The sequence below is a fragment of the Ovis canadensis genome, chromosome 10, assembly GCF_042477335.2.
Source record: "Ovis canadensis isolate MfBH-ARS-UI-01 breed Bighorn chromosome 10, ARS-UI_OviCan_v2, whole genome shotgun sequence".
NCBI classification, from domain to species: domain Eukaryota; kingdom Metazoa; phylum Chordata; class Mammalia; order Artiodactyla; family Bovidae; genus Ovis; species Ovis canadensis.
In genome coordinates this window covers 69,212,089-69,236,072 of record NC_091254.1, presented here as the reverse complement: position 1 = coordinate 69,236,072, position 23,984 = coordinate 69,212,089, and the positions used below count along the sequence as shown (strand labels likewise).

Sequence of the window (23,984 nt, the reverse complement as noted above, 5' to 3'; positions counted from 1 at the left end):
ATCCCATAACTGTATAGATGGGTCCCGTAAAAATTTGGTTTCCAATTCCAGCAAGGCCGTCAGAACTCGTCACCACCATGGCAGGTGTTTCAGCTCTCCACTCTTCTAGCCCCCACTTCCAACCATGGAACTCTCGGTCAAAATTTTTGCTTCCTACTTCACAAAGGAAAACAGGATTTCAAGCAAAAACTCCTTCAATTTCTCTCCCATGCAGCTCTAAATTTAGCATATGGCTTCCGTTGATATTCTTTAATCCTAAATGCGAGATAACCACACAGAAAAGATCCTGCCTCCCAAAGGATTGGGTTGTTTGTTTTTTTTATACATTATGTCTCTTCTTTCTTTTCTCCACTAACTTCCTTCTCTCTGCCCACATGTATATTCTATTCACACCATACTTAGGAAAAAAACCTGTTCCCAGCTAAAATTTAAATTTCTATCTCATGCTTTTTGAGCTACTTCCGTCTTATACTTCTTTTCCTTTAATGACAAACATCCTATAAGAAAAACAAAAAGTCGGTGCACTTCTAATTCTCATTTCCTCCTGAATCCATTACCATCTGGCTTTTGCTCAAATAGTTCTTGCTAAGAACAATGACCTTTTTCCTAATTGTAAGGTCCAAAAACCCACTCATTCTATCAAAAATCTTGAATGCAATTGTCCCTGGATAACCTGGTATTCTAGGATCCTCACTCCCAGAGTGCAGATACTCAAATCCTATATAAAATGGCATAATGAGAGTCCAGCCTCTGTATCTGCGGATTTCAGAACCGAAGAACACAGAGGGGGTACTATGTACATTCAACACAGTTGACTGTAGTTCTAATTGGTTTCTTTGGCTTCCAGAGAAATATTTCCTCTGGTTGGCCTCCTATCTTTGCCTATTCACTGCTTCTTTCCTAAGGGTCCTTATTTTCTTCTGCCAACTTTAAAGAGTCTTAGCAAAAACTGAATCCAGAGCCGTGGATACTGCCTATTACACACTGAGGACGATAGTCTGATGGGAAAAAATCTAAATTTAAGATACAGATTTACCACCTCCTGTATAATCCTGACTGGGCTTTTTAGCCTCTTTTTCTTTCTGTGATTCATTCATTTTCACTCAGTTATTAGTCATTCAACCAGTAGTTACTAAATGCCTACTACAGTATGTCTGAGATCCTAAACTGGATGCAGGAAATATGTGCAAATCCCAACCCATCAGTGCCTAGAACTTCTAACAACTAGGAGTTCTGACGCAAGGGCATAATTCAACACGACCAGAGCAGCCACATGGGGCATTAAAATAAAAAGTCTGCATATTCTACCACAGGTAAATTAGGGAGCCAAGATCAGCAAGGACCAGGCCTGAAATACCAGCCTTCTTCAGAGCAAGTTTCAGTCTTTCCTCAACTGAAACAGAGAAGCTAACAGCAGAACTCTCAGGCAAAGCTAAATACAGTAATATCAATTACCTGGACATGCTGCTGGTGGTGAGTCATCCAGGAAGCAGAGCAAACGCCAAGATGCCACCGCCAGAGAGAGCTAAAAGGACTCATCCATTAAAGCGTTACATGCCAAAGCAAAGCCTCCAAAGCCGGTTGATAAATATGAATATGTGATCTGAATAACTTCATGCTATCAAAAGCCAAACACATACACACACACTCTCTCTCTCAAAAAGTTGGTAATTATGTGCCCCTGAACTGATTTACCTTATATAATTCCTAATTTGTGTAAATGATACTTACTCTCTATTACAATGATTATTATAATGCTACAACTCTAAGGTATTTATCAATTTTAAAAAAAAGAAACTATTTCAACAAGATTTTCCACAACACTGACATTTTCTAGTAAAAATTTACACATACATGAATTCATTACTGCAAAGATGCACAAGACCAAAATACGTTATAAATTGTGCCTCTGAAAAAACCAGAGCAAAAATCCTATCCCAAGAGGAACTGGATAGGTGATTCTTTATGGCACACAAATTCTGTCAGCAAAGCCATCTCAGCACACACAAAAAAACAAACTTACCATATAGTTTTGGAGAGGAAAACCTCTGGTAAACTAAAATTTTAACTTTACCTTTTGAAAGACTAGATTTTGCTTTAAAGAGAAACCTGAGTTAGCATAAGGAAAACATTGATAAAGATGGGCCTAAAATATTTCATTAGACACTACAGTAATTTTGCTTTCAATTAATAAGTCAATAAAAATTACTGTGTAGGACAATATCATGTACCAAAAAGCAAATTGGGACAAACAGTTCTAAGCCTGTCCTCAACCACCTACACTGGGCTAAGGATATGAAACATACTGGTTAAGTACAAAGGCTTCGGAAACAACTTTTTAAGACTCAAACCTAGGTTCTGACACTTACCAACTCTGTGACCTACTTAGGCATTTTTATCATCTACAAAATGGGAGTCTATTTCTCTTACAGGGCTTTCATAAGGATTACAAAAGTTAATACCTGTAAACACTTAAAATAAACCCTGACATAGTAAAGGTCCAATAAATGTTACTTTTTAAAAAACAGAACAAAACAAAGGCACTTTACTTATAGCATCTACCCTACTTCCTACAACACCCCTCTGAGATGAGTATACTGGAACAAGCTTTAAACAACTGAACGGACACACCTCGTTGGGGCAAAAACAAGATTCAGATGCAGGTTTTACTGTCTCTAAATTCAGATTCTCTATTTCAAAATGCCTCAAATAAAAACTCACAGGTAGTAATCTACTCTGCCACAGCATTACCCTCATGAGTACTTCTGATTCTAATTCAAGCACACACACACACACACTCCATCACTACCACACCACACACATCTTTGAATCCACCCATCTACTTCTCTTCAGAGCTACTAATTATCTAATTACCTAATCCAAACTACCAGGATTGCCTACCTAAACTACTGCCATAGCTTCCTAACTAAATGGCAGACTCTGACACTTGGGAGGCCCCCCAGTGAAAAGGCTGGCTCACCAAGAAATGACACAATCCTGGAAGAACAAGTCAAGAAACACAAACACAGCTTATAGAATATAAATAAGCAAAGAAAGAGCACCCAAATTTAAAGAAAACCTCTCACATGAAAGAAAACAAGCAAAAATAATAGGAATAAAGTTAATGCAGGGAGTAGAAAAACAAAAACCTCACAAATCTATAGTTGGCTCAAGTTCCAGCATGGCAGGCCCCCTACAGTACAGCCCTGCCCCAGACAACCCACTACAAACTTGAAGTATAAAAAAGAACTATCTGAACATTCTGAAATTTAAGGAAAATAGGGATTTGGAGGGAAATTAAACCTTGGAGAAGCAACCTGCACAAAGGAGAGTGTTCCCTTTCTGGTCATTTTGCAGCCTTGCTGTGAGGCAGAACCATAGTTGTGGCGAGGCACCTTGGCTGGGGCTACCAAACCCCCAATGGAACCCTTGCTATTTCCAACCAGAGGAAGTGAGGAGCAAACGGAGCCCAGGCAGGCCAGGAAGTGAGGGGAAATCACCACTCTTCGAACCATGCATGTGCAGGACTGAAACTAAAATAGATGAATGAGGGCCTAAGGAATTAAGCTTAGATCTGAACCACTACACACAGCATGGGAGACAGTACTTAAAATCTGAAGCTGAACTGACTGCTTCTAAAACAAAATACATATGTTTTCCAGAGGACCATAGCAAAACACTCAGAAGATCCAGGATAAAATCCAAAGTTACTAGAAATACAAAATACTAAGGAATATATATCACTCTCCAGGGAAAAGGCAATCAAGAGATGCCAATCCCAGGATGATTGAGATTATAGTTACTATGTGCATGCATGCTAAGTCACTTCAGTTGTGTCCAACTCTGTGCAACCCTATGGACTGCAGCCCACCAGGCTCCTCTGTCCACAGGGATTCTCCAGGCGAGAATACTGAAGTGGGTTACCATGCCCTCCTCTCCAGGGGATCTTCCTGACCCAGGGATCGAAGCTGCATCTCTTATGTCTAACCTACATTGGCAGGTGGGTTCTTTACCACTAGCACCACATACAAAGATTTTAAAGCTGGTATTACAACTATATTTTGGGAAATAAAGCAATATCACCTTGAAACCAATAAAATGAGAGGGAATATCAGAAGGTTCTATTTCTGCTTTATTGACTATGCCAAAGCCTTTGACTGTGTGGATCACAATAAACTGTGGAAAATTCTGAGAGAGATGGGAATACCAGATCTGGCTCCTGAGAAACCTATACGCAGGTCAGGAAGCAACAGTTAGAACTGGACATGGAACAACAGACTGGCTCCAAATAGGAAAAGGAGTACATCAAGGCTATATATTGTCACCCTGCTTATTTAACTTAGATGCAGAGTACATCATGAGAAACGCTGGGCTGGAAGAAGCACAAGCTGGAATCAAGATTGCCGGAAAAAATATCAATAACCTCAGATATGCAGATGACACCACCCTTATGGCAGAAAGTGAAGAGGAATTAAAAAGCCTCTTGATGAACGTGAAAGAGGAGAGTGAAAAAGTTGGCCTAAAGCTCAACATTCAGAAAAATAAGATCCTGGCATCTGGTCCCATCACTTCATGGCAAATAGATGGGGAAACAGTGGAAACAGTGGCTGACTTTATTTTTCTGGGCTCCAAAATCACTGCAGAAATTAAAAGACGCTTACTCCTTGGAAGGAAAGTTATGACCAACCTAGACAGCATAGTTAAAAGCAGAGGCATTACTTTGCCAACAAAGGTCCATCTAGTCAAGGCTATGGTTTTCCCAGTGGTCTTGTATGAATGTGAGAGTTGGGCTATATAAAGAAGGCTGAGCGCCGAAGAATTGATGCTTTTGAACTGTGGTGTTGGAGAAGACTCTTGAGAGTCCCTTGGACTGTGAGGAGATCCAACCAGTCCATCCTAAAGGAGATCAGTCCTTCATTGGAAGGACTGGAAACTCCAATAGTTTGGCCACCTGATGCGAAGAGCTGACTCATTGGAAAAGACCCCGATGCTGGGAAAGATTGAGGACAGGAGGAGAAGGGAATGATAGAAGATGAGATGGCAGGATGGCATCACCGACTCAATGGATATGGGTTTGGGTGGCCTCTGGGAGTTGGTGATGGACAGGGAGGCCTGGTGTGCTGCAGTTCATGGGGTCACAAAGAGTCAGATACAATTGAGCAACTGAACTGAACTCAGAAGGTAAATAGAAAACAAAAAACTGAACGAAATAAAAACTTTAGACTGGAAAAATTAAATACATGAAACAAAAAATTCACTGGATGGGATCCACAGCACAAAGAGTGAATTTAAATCAATTTAGAGAATTCATCCATTCTAAAGAACAGAAAAGAAAAAGAATAGAAAAAACAAATATGCTAACAAACAGAGCCACAAGAACTCTAAACCTTTAAAAGACGTAGAAAACAAGCAACTTGAAACTCACAGAAAAACAGGAAAAAGAAATTGAAGAAATAATGTCCATAACTCATCAAAGTAATGAAAGGAGTAAATTAACAAATTCAACTTCAGTGAGGCTAAAGCAGAACAGATTCAAAGAAAATTACACCTAGAAAGATCATAACAGAACTTCTAAAAATCAAAGATAGGGACTTTCCTGGCAGTCCAGTGGTTAAGACTCTCCATTTCCAATGCAGGGGGCAAGGGTGCCATCCCTGGTCAGGGAACTAATACCCTACGTGCTGCAAGGTACAGCCAAAATAGAAAAAAATAAATAAAAATCAAAGATGAAAGTTAATGGAGCAGGCTGAAAAACAACATATTAGATACAGAGAAACAAGGATTCAAATAACTACAGGTTTGTCATCAGAAACCACGAATCATCGCAAGAAAATGGAACAAAATCTCAAACGGCTGAAAGAAAACAAACTCAGTCAGGAATTTTCTGTTCCCAAAACATGTATCTATAGGGAGTCCCCTGGTGGCCTAGTGGCTGGGAGCGCACACTTTCACTGCCCTGGCCTGGGTTCAAATTCTGGTTAGGAGGCTGAGATCCCACAAGCTGAGACCTGACATTTATACAACACTGTACCCAACAACTGAAGAATATACATTCTTTTCAAGTGCACACAATACATCACCAAGGTAATACACTAGGCCATAAAACAAGTCTCAATAAATTTAAAAGAAATCAGACCACAGTGAATGTGGTCTCTTACCACCAAAAGAAAAAAAAAAATTAGAAAATTTTATAAAGACATATAAGAAAATCCCAAATAAATGGAAATCAAATGGAATTCAAAATATAGAGGATCCAACATAGCAAAGTGATGAAGGAAAGTCTCAGTATGGCAGCTGTGTGCCAGGCCTAAAGAACAAATATTAATAGTTAGAAACAGCAGGATGGAAGGCTCTAGGAAGAATGTCTTCAAAGAACAAATTAAAGGAACTAATACCTATCCAATCCATGTGATCAAGCCAAAAACACAGCTGAAAAGCAAATTCTGAAAAATGACAGAAGATCTGTAAAGAATTAACCACAGATACACAAAGGGGTGGGGGTAAGGGATAAATTAGAGGAGGTTGGGATTAACACATACACACCACTATGCATAAAATAGGTAAACAGCAAGGACCTGTTGCATAGCACAAGGAACTATACTCAATATCCTGAATGGAGTTATATACATAACTGAATCACTTTGTTGTATACTTAAAACTAGCGCAGTATTGTAAATTAACTATGCCTCAATAAAAATAAAGAAACAATGAAGAAATAAAAACTAGGCAACCCTATGAAAAATTTTAAAAGTTATACAAAACACACCACTTTGACTCACTAGTGAACAATGCTTTCATAGTCATAAAATGTAAACACTACTTATCGACTTAACCAAACGTTAGGAGCCTTTCACACATTTGCTCTTCCCAATAATTCCATCTATTAGCAGTAAGGCAAGTACCTACACTATATCCTTACTTTACAGGTGAGGAAGCGATGGCACAGAGGAGTCACGTAATCAGCCCAAGGGTTACGGTGCTTTCAGTGAGAAGCCAAGATGCGAACCTATGAGGTGAGACTACAGAGATGATCTGGGAAGGAAAAGCAGGTCATGGAAGAATCCAAAGCAAAACAAACAAATCAAGTAGTAGCTTAATATCATTACATTTAAAATACAAAGTTAAATAACCAAAGCAGGTAAAACAGTTAAAGACTATGTTCTTTTGAGGAGAAAGCTTGGAGGACCAAGCCTGGGAAAGGAGGACTGATGTTTCTCATTGTCTTTTTCGACTCTAACTTTCGAAACTGTATACTTGTATTGTTTTGATTTTAAAAAAACATATGCTGGTCAAAGAAAACTCACTTCCAAGCTGAATCCAGCCCACTGAAAGATTACACAGTTTTGGGTTCTCGACAATCAGCTGGCCAGTGACTACCAGGTTCTTCCTATACTGGTCAAGCCTGGCAGTATCACCATGTCTGGTATTGCCATCAATAAAAGGAAGGTAACCAAAATGACGGAGAAGGCAATGACACCCCACTCCAGTACTCTTGCCTGGAAAATCCCATGGACAGAGGAGTCTGGTGGGCTGCAGTCCATGGGGTCGCTAAGAGTCGGACACGACTGAGTGACTTCACTTTCCCTTTTCACTTTCATGCATTGGAGAAGGAAATGGCAACCTACTCCAGTGCTCTTGCCTGGAGAATCCCACGGACGGGGGAGCTTGGTAGGCTGCCGTCCACAGGGTTGCACAGAGTCGGACACGACTAAAGTGACTTAGCAGCAGCAGCAACCAAAATCAAAGTTCTGTTTCCCAGCTTTTAACTCAGCTAATAATGCTTATACGTAAGAGAAAAAAAATCTGTCCTCCAAGCTTTGCTGAAAAACCCCTGAACAGATCCTCCCTCGGGCAGTGTTCTGTAAAATGAGATGGCTGAAGAAAGTGATCCCTGCTTTCACAATATCTGGAAACAGTTTCCTTCTGTCCATAAGTAAACCAAATAACCTAACCACGGTTAATTATTTGCAAATGCAAGTCACCAGTCAGATGAGGAATTATGTAAAACTACCAGAATCCATCTAAAGAGATTTCTCTGCACTATTCTAAAAGCAAAGTACATACTCTAATTATGGACATCCAAAATATCACTGTATGGGCTGCGCAATATAATGTCACTTTTACAAAAAAATACTCTGGAAATCTATCCACTTTATAAATATATCAGTAATCTCATGGATATACTTGAATTCATTCAGAAATAGCATGTTTATTTCTTCAGTAAGCATTTACAGTGCACTATATGATGGGCCCAGACCTACACTACGTACTATTACAGATAAGACAGACCTAAGCCCTAATTCGCATTGAGTTTACAAAATGCATACCATGGAGCAAAGACTATGATAAGGGCACAGTATTAAAAGCATACAGCGAACTTGGTAGGAAAGGGAGGAAATGGAGTTGGGGAGGCAGAGGATGAGGGGAGGTTTTCTGGAGAAAAGAACATCTAAACAGATTTGGATAAAGAATAGAAATTCATCCTGGAGGAAGAAGAATGAAAAGAGAAAAGGGCAATAGTATGTTCCAAAGCCAGAAGGCAAGGGAGAGCATGGTGTGGGGTGGTGGCTGGCAAGGTGCAAGGTAAGAAAACAAAAAGATTACCATTCAAAACATGCACCCGTGCAGTGCAGTAACAAAGCAGAGTGAAGTTAGCAGGGACTCAGACTGAGCTCTAAGCTCTAATTTTTGACAAACAAAAATTTAAAAGGGTCAAGTATTATTTCAAGTGCTCATCCTTCCCCTTTTGAGGAAATCACACAAAAAGTCACCCTGATATAAATGAACACTGTACCCAAATGAAAACAAATGTTCTTTGAAACTACTGGGTTTCTTCAGTCTAGCATCCAACAGGCCACAAGTCCCAAGAGCCTCAAAATTTGTAAAGAAGTAAAACTATCCAGTTTATTTCCTTATTCTCAAAGCCTCTGCCAAACAGCCCAATTTCTTTATATAATGTAATGGGTAACTCAGGAGAAACACCACAGAGAACCTAAACCACAGCACATTCCTAAACTTTTAAAAATTAAAGTACTGATGTTCAAATCTTAAAAGTACACAAGTCAAAACCCTGAAATAATCTGATAGTAAACCTCAGACTACTGCAGCATTTCCCAACTTGCACTTGGCATGTCTTTAACAAGAATCTTACCCACACCTTAATTCCAGCTAAGTGACCAAACTTTTGGAAGAAACCATAACATGAAAACACAGACGATGCTCTTTTGAGTAAATTTACATTTAATAAGGTCAGCAGAATGTATTCCATAGTTATTTAAGCTTAAGTCAGGCCTCTGCACGTAGAATATATATAAACTTTTAAAATAATACATTATTAACACACATATAATCAGTGTTTTAGCATGTAGATGTGACATTAAAGAAAGAATAAAAAGAAAATACCCTGTAAGTAGTCAATATAAAACAGACGAGGAAAATAAAAACAGGACCCACAGCTCCACAGTCAATGAAGGTACTAAGTAGAGCCACTGCACATGGCTCTGTGAGTTCCCTACTGAACAACCCTATGGGGCCAATCGCGTGCATCTGCACGCGTGCGTGTGGAGAACAAGTGGGGGAAGGGAGAGGAAAAGACACACTTAACACTAGGCAGCATATGTTAAGCCAGAAGGTAATGCAAAACACACACACACAACCTGAGAGAGTCCAAGTCTCGGTAGCAGGAAAAAAACAAAAGAATTCTTATAAAAATGAGAATTAGAATAAAAAAACAGACACAAGGTTTTGAATCTATGGAACTGGTCTTGAGCTGACACCAATCACTCATTCTTATCAAATACTTCCTAAGTGCCTACCATATACCACATATTGACAGATATCAATCAGTCAGGTCAGTCACGTCCAACTCTTTGCGACCCCATGGACTGCAGCACGCCAGGCCTCCCTGTCCTTCACCAATTCCCGGAGCTTACTCATGGCCATGAGTCAGTGATGCCAGACATGTCAGTGAACAAAACAGATCTGTCCTTGTGAAGCTTACACACGGCGGGGGGTGGGGGGGAGGGCAGAAATTAAACAAAAATTTGAAAATATCAGGTGGTGACAAGTACCATGGAAAAAAATGAAACAGAAAATCGGAGTACTGTGAAGGGGGTACTGTGTTTTAAATGGCCTCAGTGATGTGACCATTCTAACAGAATGAAGATTCTATGAGATATGAAAAACTTAGTCTCTGCTTTTTTCACAGGAAATGTTATATTGTAATTGGAGTCTCCACACCAATTCTAGTGATAGACCACGTGCCTGCCTGATTACCAGTTACAAGAAGTAAGCGATGCGAAACAACTTTACCACAGTTCCTAAGGGTTTAGTTCAAGACTGAATGAAATAAACATCTGTCAGAAGCATCCTGTAACATGCCCAAACTTAAGGCCTTTACGAGGTACATTCCTCTTTCACCTACATCTGCTGCTGCTGCTGCTGCTAAGTCACTTCAGTCGTGTCCGACTCTGTGCAACCCCAGAGATGGCAGCCCACCAGGCTCCCCCGTCCCTGGGATTCTCCAGGCAAGAACACTGGAGTGGGTTGCCATTTCCTTCTCCAATGCATGAAAGTGAAAAGTGAAAGTGAAAGTGAACATCGAGGGTGGGCAAATTACAGCTAGCAGGCCAAATGCAGTCTACCATCTGTTTTTGTAAATAGCTTTCTTAGAACACAGCCATGTTAACTTGCTTATACATTACGCTGGATACTTTTGCACTGAGACAACCCAATTGTGACAGAAACCACATGACCTGGAAAGCCTAAAATTCTTACTATCTGGTCCTTTACAAGAACGTGTGCTGACCTCTAGCCCAGACCACCACCGCCACTACCCTCACAGTAAAACGCCTTTCAGGGGTCTCTTTAGGAGCACATAACCAGGGCAGTCACATGGACCCAGCCACTGGAGAGCCTCATGCTTGGGGCTTAATGCTCCATGGTCACCTTGAGATTCTTTAAAAAAAAAAAAAAAAAAAAAAACCTCCTTCCCTTCATTCCTTATTCGGCTGCATTGGGAGCCTGTGTGCCACAACTACGGAAGCCCGAGTCCGTGAACCGCAACAGACGCTCCCACAGAAATCTGGGCTGGATTTATGGCTGCTTTAACCAACAGAAAGAAAGTGACAGTGAAGTCGCTCAGTCATGTCCGACTCTTTGCAACCCCACGGACTGCAGCCTACCAGGCTTCCCTGTCCATCGGATTTTCCAGGCAAGGGTACTGGAGTGGGTTGCCATTTCCTTCTCCAGGAGGTCTTCCTGACCCAGGGATTGAACCCAGGTCTCCTGCATTGTAGGCAGATGCTTTACCATCTGAGCCACCAGGGAAGTCTCTTAACCAATAGAATGCAGCACAAATGACATTCTGGAGTTCTAAGTCCAAGCCTTAAGAGGAATGGCAGCTTCGTTTTCCCTTCTATGATGTGAAAGGCCACAGTCACACTGGGAGGGCACATGAAGAGGACACAGGCAGAGGAGAACCGAAATGATCAATGGTCAAAGCTGAGCTTCCAGTCAATAGGCATCATCAACGGCTAGTGAAGGGAGTCAGTCATCTTGAATGTTCCAATCCAATCAAGTCCTCAAATGGCTGGAGCCCCAGTTAACAGCCCATGGAGCAGAAGCACCGGTCTACTGATCACAGCCAAACTGAACCACAATAAAATGCTTGTGTTTTGAGTAGTTTGTTATGAAACAATATAAAACTAAAGCATCAAGATTTGAATACCAGATCCATCACACCTGGATTCATACACATGCCTATTATTTAACCTCTTTATGTCTCATTTTTCTCCATCTGCAAAATGAGGATCATGACATTATCTATTTCACAGAACTGTTCTAAAAAATAAACGTGCTCTTAAGTGTAAAAGCACACAGCGGAGTTCTCAGCATATTCCTGCTATATAACACAAAAAAATATTATTGTTCTACTATTGCTAGTTCATTATTGATAAAATGTATTACTTATTCCAGCATCCTGCTTCACTTTCTTTAAACCACCTATTACTATCTGAAATTATGCTTACTTATTTATCTGCCTTCCCTCCAACAAAGTATGAGCCATGAGACAAGAACTGTCTTGTTTACCAGTACCTAAAACAGAATTTGGCAGATAGAGATACTTTAAAATTAATATTGAATAAATGAGTTATAGGACCTTAGTTTCACAGTTAATCAATAATGATATCTAAAAACTGCTCCCATGCTTTAAGTATAAATCTGACAAGAGGCACTCAAAACATACAGCATGCACATATGCTATCTATAATGTTATTTTTAGGACATAATCCCAATGCATTTACTTGTGACTGCACAAACACTACACCATTATTAGCTCATGGAATGCTCAAATACACGTAAGTGATGGCTAGCATCTGATTCAGCAATGTTCAGGCATTCTAAGGTAGCTCACTTGTTTGCGTAATTTTTTTAAACGAGTTGTACTCAAGCAAACTAATGACACACTCTTAGCCACTATTGCTACATGCACAGAAACAGCCAGAGAAACTTTAATGTGGGGTCCGTCCAAAAACAAACTACCCTGGCAACACAAATTAACATAATATTAATCTTTGAGCTATGGAAACCTGGTTTTAAACACACCCGAGTGTGCATTTCCTCAAAGTTTAAAATCTATATTAAAGAGGCAATAAAAATCAGACATTCCCAGAACCCCGAAGCACCTCTAGAAGGTACACAAAAAAGTACAAAAACACGATTCAGAATAACAAGTTCTCTGACACTGTGACTCTCAACTTTCCTTCTGCCGTGATGGAGAGATGACAGATCCATGAAACTCACCCTGCCTCCTCTTCCAATTATAATTTCGTAGGAGTTTTTACATTTAGGAACGGGATTTTATAAAGCAAAAGAAACCACAGGGTTGCGGCACGGAACTTTAGATGAGAAACAAACACACGTGAAGTCAGGGAAGCGCGAGAGAAGATGTTAGGGTCGACGCTGATAAGAAGCACGTCCTCCTGGACTTCAGTGGTTATTGCATAAAAATTAAGCGGGAGGGGGAGATTGCTAAAACGCGGCATTGTATAGGTATGCAAAGGGCCAGTCAAGGAATCTGCATGTTAAAAACCTAAATTTAGGGGCTTCCCTGGTGCATCAGTGGTAAAGAGTCTGCCTGCCAATGCAGGGGATACAGATTCGATTCCTGGTCTGGGAAGATCCCACATGCCACCGAGCAACTGAGCCCATGAGCTACAGCTACTGAAGCTCATGCGCCTACAGTCCGTTCTTCCCAAGGAGAGAAGCCACTGCAATGAGAAGCTGGAGCACCACAACTAGAGAAAAGTCCACATATTATCAAAGACCCTGCACAGCCAAAAATAAGCAATTTTTTTAAAAAGACATAAAAAAAGAATGAAAATTTATACTTCAAAATCCAGTAAGCCCACTGAAATGGCTGAAAGTATAAAGTCTGAAAATATCAAAATGTTGGCAAGGTGGTAAAGCAGCCAAAGCTTCTATACATTGGTGGTCTAAGTGTAAAATGGTACACGTGGAAATGGTACACAGACCTGGAAAAAAAGTCTGGTGATGTCTCATAAAATTAAGCATACATCTACCCTATTACCCAGTAATTTCACCAAAGAGAAATAAAAACATATAACCACAGAAAGATCTGCATTAGAATATTCCTAACCACTTCATCTGTAATAGCCAAAAACTGGAAACAACCCAAACGTCTATCAACAGAGCAATGGATAAACAAACTCTCATACATCCATACAATAAAATACCATTAACAATAAAAAGGGATGCACTAATATATACAATAACATGGATCAATCTCCTAAACAGCATGCAGAGTGAAAGAAGCTTGGCAAACCATATGCTGTGTGATTCTAGAATTAGGTAAATCTAATTTGAAGTGAAAAACAAAAGAGCATAACAATCACCTGGTGGGTATGAATCAACAGGGAAGAGTCATGAGTGAACTTTCTATAATGACAGCAGTGTTCTGTCCCAATGGTCAGTAAACTTCTTCCATAAAGGGCAGAAGGGCAAATATTTCAGGCTTTCTGGGCTCTACCTCAAAAGCCAATCTGCCACTGTAAATGAATGACATGGCTACACTACCATAACACTTTATTTACAAAACAAGAGTTAGAATGTAGTTTGCTGGTCCGTGCTCTATATATCAAAAGTGGTTTGGGTTACACTGATGTTATGTACTTGTCAAAACGCATCTAATAAGCCACGGAAGATCTGTGCATTTAGCTATACATCAATTTTACACAAAAACCAAAAAGCAACAGTTAACTCTAGGCTTATGATAAGCATGTGGTTTTCAGTGAGGTACACCGATATCTGCAACTTATTCTGAAAGCTCAAAAAATAAGATGGATACAGTAACACAAATACTAAATTGCCAACATCTGCTGAATCATCAAAAAAGCAGAAACATCTATTTCTGCTTTACTGACTACGCCAAAGCCTTTGACTGTGGATCACAATAAACTGTGGAAAATTCTGAGAGAGATGGGAATACCAGACCACCTGACCTGCCTCTAGAGAAACCTACATGCAGGTCAGGAAGCAACAGTTAGAACTGGACATGGAACAACAGACTGGCTCCAAATAGGAAAAGGAGTACATCAAGGCTGTATATAGTCACCCTAGTTATTTAACTTATATGCAGAGTACATCATGAGAAACACTGGGCTGGAAGAAGCACAAGCTGAAATCAAGATTGCCGGGGAAAATATCAATAAGCTCAGATATGCAGATGACACCATCCTTATGGCAGAAAGTGAAGAGGAACTAAAAAGCCTCTTGATGAAAGTGAAAGAGGAGAGTGAAAAAGTTGGCTTAAAGCTCAACATTCAGAAAAATAAGATCATGGCATCCAGTTCCATCACTTCATGGGAAATAGATGGGGAAACAGGTGAAACAGTGGAAACAGCGGCTGACTTTATTTTGGGGGGCTCCAAAATCACTGCAGATGGTGACTGCAGCCATGAAATTAAAAGACGCTTACTCCTTGGAAGGGAAGTTATGACCAACCTAGACAGCATATTAAAAAGCAGAGACATTACTTTGCCAACAAAGGTCCATCTAGTCAAGGCTATGGTTTTTCCTGTGGTCATGTACAGAAGTAAGAGTTGGGTTATAAAGAAGGCTGAGCGCCAAAGAATTGATGCTTTTGAACTGTGGTGCTGGAGAAGGCTCTTGAGAGTCCCTTGGACTGCAAGGAGATCCAACCAGTCAATCCTAAAGGAAATCAGTCCTGAATATTCATTGGAAGTACTGATGTTGAGGCTGAAACTCCAATACTCTGGCCACCTGATGCAAAGAGCTGACTCATTGGAAAAGACTCTGATGCTGGGAAAGATTGAGAGCAGGAGGAGAAGGGGACGACAGAGAATGAGGTGGTTGGACGGCATCACTGACTCAATGGACATGGGTTTGGGTGGCCTCTGGGAGTTGGTGATGGACAGGGAGGCCTGGTGTGCTGCAGTTCATGGTGTCACAAAGAGTTGAACACAGTTGAGCAACTGAACTGAACTGGGAAATGTAGGCCCAACAACTGGTATATGGTATATGGAAGTTACTGTACAATTCTTTCAACTTTTGAATATATTGGAAAGCTTTTGTTTTGTTTTTGGCCACATTGTGTGGTCTGTGGGATCTTAGTTCACTGACCAGACATCGAACCCATGCCCTTGGAAGTGGAATCACAGAGTCCTAACCAATAGACCACCAGGGAATTCCCTGAAAGTTTTAATATTAAACTGGGGGGTGGGGGAGATTCAATGAGGCCACGGAAGATTTTTAAGCAAGGAAGTGAAAATCAAATTTACATTCTACAATTCATGCAGTGCAAGCATATACCAAAGGATGATCAGATGAAGGAAGAAAGTTCTAAGCAGGCTGTTACAACAGTCCATGCTATAGCAAATATCAACATTTGAAGAGTAAGTACAAAGTGAGTTCATGGAGAGAAGAAAAATCAGGGCAGTCAGTGCTTAGCTGCTCAATCACATCCAACTCTTTGCGACCCCATGGACTGTGGCCCACCAGGCTCTTCTGTCCATGGGATTTTCCAGGCAAGAATATGGGTTACCATTTCCTCCTCCAGGGGATATTCCTGACCCAGGGATCAAACCTACATCTCCTCTGCCTCCTGCACCGCAGGCCGAGTAGAGAGCTCCTTCATTTCAGGAATGAGGAAAGAGTTTCAAGGAAAAGTTCACAATGTCAACATAAAAGAATTTAAGCATGAAAAGAACGAGAAGTACCTAGATTAAGCAATGGACCCTGATGATGTAAAAGAGGTGTGGGAAGAATGTAAATCAGATAAAGGATACTAATAAGTTCAAAAGAAACAAAACAAGTGACAAGTAATCTCGCTGGGATAAGAGAGGAAGGAAAAACTGAAACATAAAGTCAAAGACTGAAACATTTCTTTTAAATGTGAAACAAAAGTACATGACTGCACCTAAAAGTCACATCTCACCCAGAATCTGTACTCTTGGCTAAGGCAGCCAGCTGTGGGTCTGAGTGTCCCTGCACATTTTTACTGCATGTGACAGTCTGCAAAGCTTGTCCAATTCATGATACTGCGAGGATTCTTATAAGTCACACAGGCAACAAAGAAGGTCAAGGTGACCACAGCTGACAACTGCCTCTCAGGGAGAGGTAAACTAGCTTGTCTGTTGTTTGCTTTAATGCCTGCAGCTTGCTTAAAAAAAAAAAAGTGCTGGCCCCTTGGTCCCGAGTTCCTTAGCTGTGATCCACTATGTGCATCCATCTAGACCCATCATCCTCATGCGACCTGGTTACAAGGAAAGACAGCACAAACAGGCTGACGTTCATGAGTGTGCAGTGCTGTGAGTAATAACGTCACTTGTTTCTGACCTGGGAGTCTCCTGTTTGTCTGCCAGCAACCATGAAACATTAACAGACTAAGTGTCAGCTTGTAAATATGGCAAAATCAAATCTTGAGATTTTTCAGAGTTCTTGACATGGACCACAAAGAGCTAGTTGATTTTCATGTTGCTAAATAAGAGACAAAAACACAGACAGCAGCAAAAACTGCAATTTATGTAAAATTTTATAGTTTGTTTACCTTGCATTATTCATAATATTTATTATATATCCATCTCTACACTATATTTTATACATGTACTACATTATATAATTCTCATAATAATCCTAATGAGGTAGGTACTAACATGAGGAAACTGAGGCTTTAAGATGTTAGATAACTAAGGCAAGGTCTCACAAATTGTAATCAACACAACCTAAATATAGGCTCAAATGACGTTAAAAGATGTGAGGGTTTTGTTTAATCATTAATAGTCAACCTCCTTCCTAACTGGTTTATCAAGAGTAACTCTAATTCACCATATGTTAGAGCAAAGCAGCTATATCATCATAGTACAAATACTTCATTCTTATAGAAAACTAACGTTTTGGAAATGTTAATAGAATCAAAGTTGTCTCTAATCAAAGTTGTCTCTAAAAATCTGTGGTTTAGGGAGAGCTAGGTTAAACAAATTCAAACCACTGTCTTCAGGGCAGAAGCTCTCACAGTTATAATATGCAACTATATGTTCTTCCAGGTGACGCTAATGGTAAAGAACCTGCCTGCCAATGCAGGAGATTTAAAAGGCCTAGGTTTGATCCCTGGGTTGGGGAAGATCGCATGGAGAAGGGAATGGCAACCTACTCCAAAACCCTTGCTTGGAGAATGCCACGGACAGAGGAGCCTCACAGGCTACAGTCCATAGGGTCACAAAGAGTCAGACATGACTGAAGCAACTTAGCACACACATATGCTAATATGTATTCTATTTCTTCTAAAACCATCTATTATCTTTATTCTGAATGCTCCAGTTTGGAAAACTACTGCTGCAATCAACAGTGCCAATTTAACTTGTACACAGAATACCTTTGAAAACTTAGCAGTCAGCTTGGTGGTTCAAGTACACAAGTCCTTTAAAATAGAGAACATCAAAGTCAGAACGTGGCATAACAGCTCCAAGCCAAGTCAACTACTTCATAGTCTGGCAACACTGCCCATTTCCTACCAAACAAAAGTCAGCTTCCCATGACACAATGGAACTACATCGTTTTTTCTGAAATTAGAAGGGTAACAAGGCAAGGTGTTTATATGTGTAGCTCTGTACATTGTAAACACTGTTTTACTGAACAAAATTTAGACACTTAAAGATGGAGCAGAGACCACAGAAAAAGTAGTTTTCACATAAAGCTTGAGAATTCATTAATGACAGTAAGTCATTCTGACGGTCCTAGGCATCACCATTAACTCATCTGTTCATGGGATTCTCCAAGCAAGAACACTGAAGTGGGTAGCCATTCCCTTTTCTAGGGGATCTTTCTGACCCAAGGATGGAACCTGAGTCTCCCAAATAGCAGGCAGATTCTTTACCATCTGAGCCACCAGGGAAGCCCCAACTTATCGATACGGAAAACTAAATTTTAACTCTGTGAATAAGTGGAAAATTAACATCGTATATACCATTTCGCCACCGAGCATATTTTCCTGTCTTCTACTTAGTCATCTCTAAACATTCGACAACTGAAACTGCTCACTGCTCCGTTGTTATTAATCATTCCAGAGTTTTCAAAAAAGCCAGCCGCACAACAGTTGTGTTAGTCACGCAAGTCAGAGCTGTAGACTGGTCCCTAGCTTAATGCCAACCAAATCGGCTGCCCTTTTTTTTTTTTTTTCTTGCCCTCTGTTCTGAAGGAATACCTCCACCCATTCAAAGTCTACATAGGACATATCTCTAATGGGGGGTGCGGGGTCAGGGATGTGGGGAATATACCAAGATAAAGTTACTGATCAGGCCATTCTCAACAAAACCAAGAGCTATTCTAGACAGATGAAATTACCATGTAACTACACAGGAACTGGAATTTAAATCTAAATGTAAACTGTACTGAGATTCTCAAACACTTCACCTTACAAGGAAGGTGATATCCTACCTACTTGAATCGAGAAGTATCTTTAGAAGGGCAGATTTTTGCCCTCTGCTCTGAAAGATTGCCTCCACCCATTCAAAGTCTATGTGGGACACATATCCACCTAGGAAAAAAAAAGAAGGGCAATAAAATATTATACTGTCCACTATTTTGAAAGGAGTTGTAGAGAAAAAGAAAGTATCTTAAAGGTCACAGAGCAATTTCCAACATTTTGGTTTTAGGAATTCTTAAAAATATACAATTAACCATAACTACCGAAAGCAAATGTGATATTATAATAAATCACTTTAAAGCATAGATACATCAGTTAATAATGTTTTGAATAGGGATCTGTATATGAGAACATGGTTGATTCTTACAAGCAAAACCCCAAAGAGAAAGAAGTTGAATCAGCTAACACTATTAAGGGAAACAAATAGGAAAAGGAAAGAAACGTGATTAGAGAAAAGAAACCCACTGATAACAATATTCAATATTTTATTTTTACTAACATCTGCAAAAATAGGAATATGCCTTAAAAAAATGAAAACAAACCATCAAAAGTGTATACACTAACAACTTGAAAAATGTCTTCCCATACTGGCAGCAGTATTTTCCAAACCATTCTGTAAACACTGATAAATTTTTACAGAATTCAGATCAATAACTTTATCGTGGTATACCCCTCACACCCCCATTTTGCAGAATTCAAAATTCCAAATGAACATACATCATTTGGAGGTTTTACCAGATGTAAACCAGATGAAACTGATGCATCATGAGCTTTTATTAAAAAAAAAAAAATACCGCAAAACTACATAGGTTGGGATTTTAACTTTCAGTACCCTTCATATTTGTCAAAGTACACTTATTAATAGAAATTCTTAGTTCACAGTAAGTCTCACCTGTGTAAATAGATTTGAAGCATGAAATCTGCACTAACATATCTAGATTTGTAAATCTCACAAACAGTACTGTCAATTGTACCATCGGTGCTCCATAATCAACGTTTTTCTCCTTTCCCTCAGAAAATAGGCTTAACTAAATTACCACCTCAAAGTTTACAGAATAACATACTACCTAGCTGCAAGGAAATAGTCAACTATAGTTGAGTCCATTTTTAAACAGGGTTTACCTAGGACTCTCCAATGACACCATCAGAATTAGTATCAGAAGAAAAATATATATTAGAAAAACGGACACGGGAAAAACAGAGGAGCACTTTTCAGTCATTTCAATTTACAAAGGATTTATATGGTTAAACTTGAAAACCTTGTATTTAAAGAAAATTTATTTTTCAAACACGATGAGCATTTTTAGGAAAACTTCCTGTTTCCCCTCCCACCAATTAAAAAAAAATAGGAAAAAAAAAAGTCGCTTTTCTAATAAAAACAGAAAAGGCCAAAATGACAAGGTTAACTAGGACTAAGAAATAAGATCAGCCCCACGACTATTCTCTACGGTTGCGCAATTTTTAAACCCACACTTTTTTTTTTTAAACCAAATCCACATCCCACCCCACGTAGTGCTTACCTCTCCCTCCTTCCCACCCACTCCATCTATGACGGCGATCACCTTCCCAGCAGGTATGTGAACTCATTTCCAGTATACAATCCACTGGAAAATCTCTGAAGTAACTGGGTCAGGGCATGACGAAATGATCGAGAAAGTGAGAAATAAAAGACATATAAGTTCTAAAAGGAGGGGTGGGGGGTGTCTTAACAGCGGAAGGATGAGGACCTAAAAGACGACCTGGGTCTAGAAAGAAGGGTCTCAAAGGACCCACAGGCAGCCTCCAATACGAGAGATGCGAAGGAAGCACAGTCCTGCCAGAAGAGCCAAAAACACATTAGCCAACATGCCCCACCGGGAATAACCCGTGGAAAGGGGCTCTGGAGTCCGCGGGGGGGTGAGGGACAATTCCGGGGTTCCGGGCGGCGCAGGAGGCCGGGGCTGGGGACAGAAACTCACCACCTGGTAGCGGCCAGTCCCCGCCTGGTGGTGATCCATCCTGCCCGGCTCGGGGTCCGGCTTCCGAGCGGGTGAGTCCCCTCGGCACTCAGCCCCCTCGGCCACCCCCTTCAACGACGTCGTCGCCTCAGCAACTCTTCCGCCTCTGTTTCTGCGGCCGCGGTCGCCCGGCCCAGCCGCCTCACTTCCCGTCGCTGCCGCAGAAGCCGCGGAAACCTCCGCGTCGGCCGCAGCTGGGGGGCGAAGCTCCGGGGCGCCGCGCGCGCTACTGAGCATGCTCGGGATGGTCGCGCATGCTCGCTGGGTCCTCCGGCGTCCCATCCGCGTCGCGAGGGGGGGTTTCGCTGGGTGGGATGAGATGGAAAAGTCAGGCAAGTCCGGGGGAGCGATCTAGGTTGTCAGCCTGTCGGGAGTGGGTGGTGGCTAAAGGAGCGGAGAATAAAAAAAAAAAAAAAAAAAAAAATTACCGTCGTTGATTGGTCTTTTCAGTCCGACGGGTTGCGTGCCGGCAGAGTCACATTGTCGAGGAGAAAAGAGACGCATTCCAGGAACACCTGAGGACAAGTCATCGTGTTTCCTCGCACTTCGTCTTGTTATCCACCCAGCCTAGAACAATGCTAGGACACTTATAAAAGATTTATTAAAAAACCATGAGTGAGTTAAGGGATATCTTTTTAGGTTGTTTTGTTTGTCCCCTTCTTGATAATGAGATTTAACAGTCCAACAAGGAGTCTTCAGCCATACTCATGTATCTCGCAGAGGAAAGGAGCCCCTAGGAGCATTAGGTTACTGAAAGGATACACGAAGATAATGAAAATATAGGACTCTTCTAGGGTCATATTCACATCAGTAATTTCAAAGGGTTTAGCAGTAAAGATTCGCTTTGTGTGCAGTAAGACGATCTCAATAACCGGTTAACCACACTTGACCTACCGTGTGTATCTCCCACCAAACACAAAGCATGTTTCTCTAGCAAGTAAAAGAATATGATGGGGCGGCGTACTCTTGAACCGAAAGAGTTTCTATACACTGAAAACTATGATCCCACGTGATCTGGCTCAGTTGTCTTTTCTATTTCACTTCCCTCCTGAATCCGCAAAAGAGAAATCCCCTGCAATGAAAAAGGCTACTGGATGCGCCTCATCACCTGGTTAAAAACAGCAAAAATACAATAAGGAGAGACATTCATTGAGAGAGCAACTGAAAAATGTAAGCCTTCCCCGTTGTTTTATTCAAAGCATTGATCAGTTCTTGGCATATCTGCCGTCTTGACACATCCAGTGGTGGAAAGTATTAATAGGCTGATACAATAAGAGGCAACGATAATGTCATACTTAAATGTCTTTAACCTTTCTTTGTGCTTAGTTGCTTAGTCGCTGAGTCCTGTCCCACTTATTGCGATCCCATGGACTTTTGCCCGCTGCTCTCCTGTCCATGGAATTTCCCAGGCAAGAATACTGGGAGTGGGTAACTATTTCCTCCTCCAGAATATCTTCCCTACCCAGGGATTGAACCCAAGTTTCCCACACTGCAAGCAGATTCCTTACCATCTGAGCCACCAGGGAAGCCCAGGCTTTCTTCAGGTATAACTTAATGCATTTTCGGTTCTAAGATAGTAAACATGACATTTCATTGTGTAGCTATGCAGGAACTCACTCTCACAATTTCACCCCAAATGGTATTACCTTTCAACAATCAAGACAACCACCAGTGTCAGCAAAATGAAATTAGAGCCCTACATCACTTATGATCTATACTGTTCGTTTAGAACTTAATTTTATATGCAGCTGCACTTTCATTAATCATTTATATGTCCATTTGTCTTTCAAACAAGCTGCTGCACAGAAGGGAGGCCATTGTTTACACCTAGCACACCCAGAACAGTAATGAGAACATAATGGTGAAAACCAGTGACCTGACCCAAAGTAAACATCCTAAATCTCATTAGAGTAACAGATCTTTCAGTTTTACTCTCCTCCCAAGTTTTGTGAATGGTTTGCTAACCTAGAGAACAGGCGAAAAAATTCAACAGGAAAGTGTCTTTTCAGTGAAGAAGAGGAAGAGAAAGAGGGGAAAGAGAAGAAGAAGAAGAGCAGGTATGTGTTGACCCCTTCCCAAGCCAAGAACTGCATGAGCTACGTTATTTTGTCTTCACAGCATCTCCATGATGTAGGCACAATTGTCATCTGGGTTTAACAAATCAGGAAACTAAGGCACTGGGAGGTTCAGGAACTTTCCAAAGCCAATTGCTAACAAGTGGTGACAGATTCCAGAGCCTCCACTATGTTAAGCACCATGCTGTAATACACCCTTAAAATGAACCATCCGACCAGCGAATCAGCTCCTTTCTCTTTCTCTCCACTGTTGCACTGTTGCATTTCGTTGTGAAATGGGCAGAAGGAGCTCAGAGTGGCTCTCCAGAGGACAATGAGAGTCTGTGATCTCACACAGATCAAGGAGGTGGCATTTCAGGAAGTCAGATTGGATCTTTGATGCATCACAAGCAGAAGAGGCCCTGAGTTGTCCCATAGGAGCAACTTTTGGGGGAAGACATGGGAGTAATGATATCCTGATCATTTTAGAGGCCTTAAGCAACATTTGATATTTTTCATCTTTAATCTTTTGGTGGTGACAAGTCTAGTTACCTAAAGTGGTGGTCTACCACCATAAGTTCAAGTGGAATTTTATAAATATTTATTTATTTGTCTTATTATTTATTTGGCTGCATCAGATCTTAGGTGTGGCATGTGGGATCTTTGCTGTGTCACCTGGGATTTTTCATTGCGGTGCTTGGTGTCAGTATCTGCAACACACAGGCCCAGCTGCTCCGATTCATGTAGGATCCTACTTCCCTGAGCAGGGATCGAGCCCAGGTCCCCAACATTGCAAGGTGGACTCTCAATGCTGAACCACCAGGGAAGTCCCTCAGGTGGAATTTTAGAATTAGAGTACACCTCACTAAGACCTCTTCATCACCAAATACACTGCCAGCAAAAATGTAATTAATGTCCCACTGCGGTACTGGGGCAGATGTGGAGATAAGATGCCTGGATTCCCTGTCA

The 23,984-nt window shown here is 40.9% G+C and overlaps 1 protein-coding gene across 3 annotated transcripts in view; it reads right to left on the bottom strand.

Annotated features, from left to right (window-relative positions):
* NDFIP2 (Nedd4 family interacting protein 2) overlaps nucleotides 1–21,950 on the bottom strand; it is a 75,759-nt gene extending 53,809 nt beyond the window's left edge. The window contains exons 1-2 of one of the 3 annotated variants that reach the window (XM_069601864.1): nucleotides 21,856–21,950; nucleotides 20,923–21,476 (exon numbers count right to left, since the gene is read on the bottom strand). In XM_069601864.1, the coding sequence (XP_069457965.1) occupies nucleotides 20,923–21,243 (321 nt within the window). In that variant the 5' untranslated portion in view covers nucleotides 21,244–21,476; nucleotides 21,856–21,950. Of the gene's footprint in view, nucleotides 1–18,979; nucleotides 19,076–20,922; nucleotides 21,477–21,855 lie in introns of those variants that run through there. The other 2 variants (XM_069601866.1, XM_069601867.1) reach the window with 2 other exon arrangements.
* Between the last annotated feature and the right edge of the window lie 2,034 nt (nucleotides 21,951–23,984).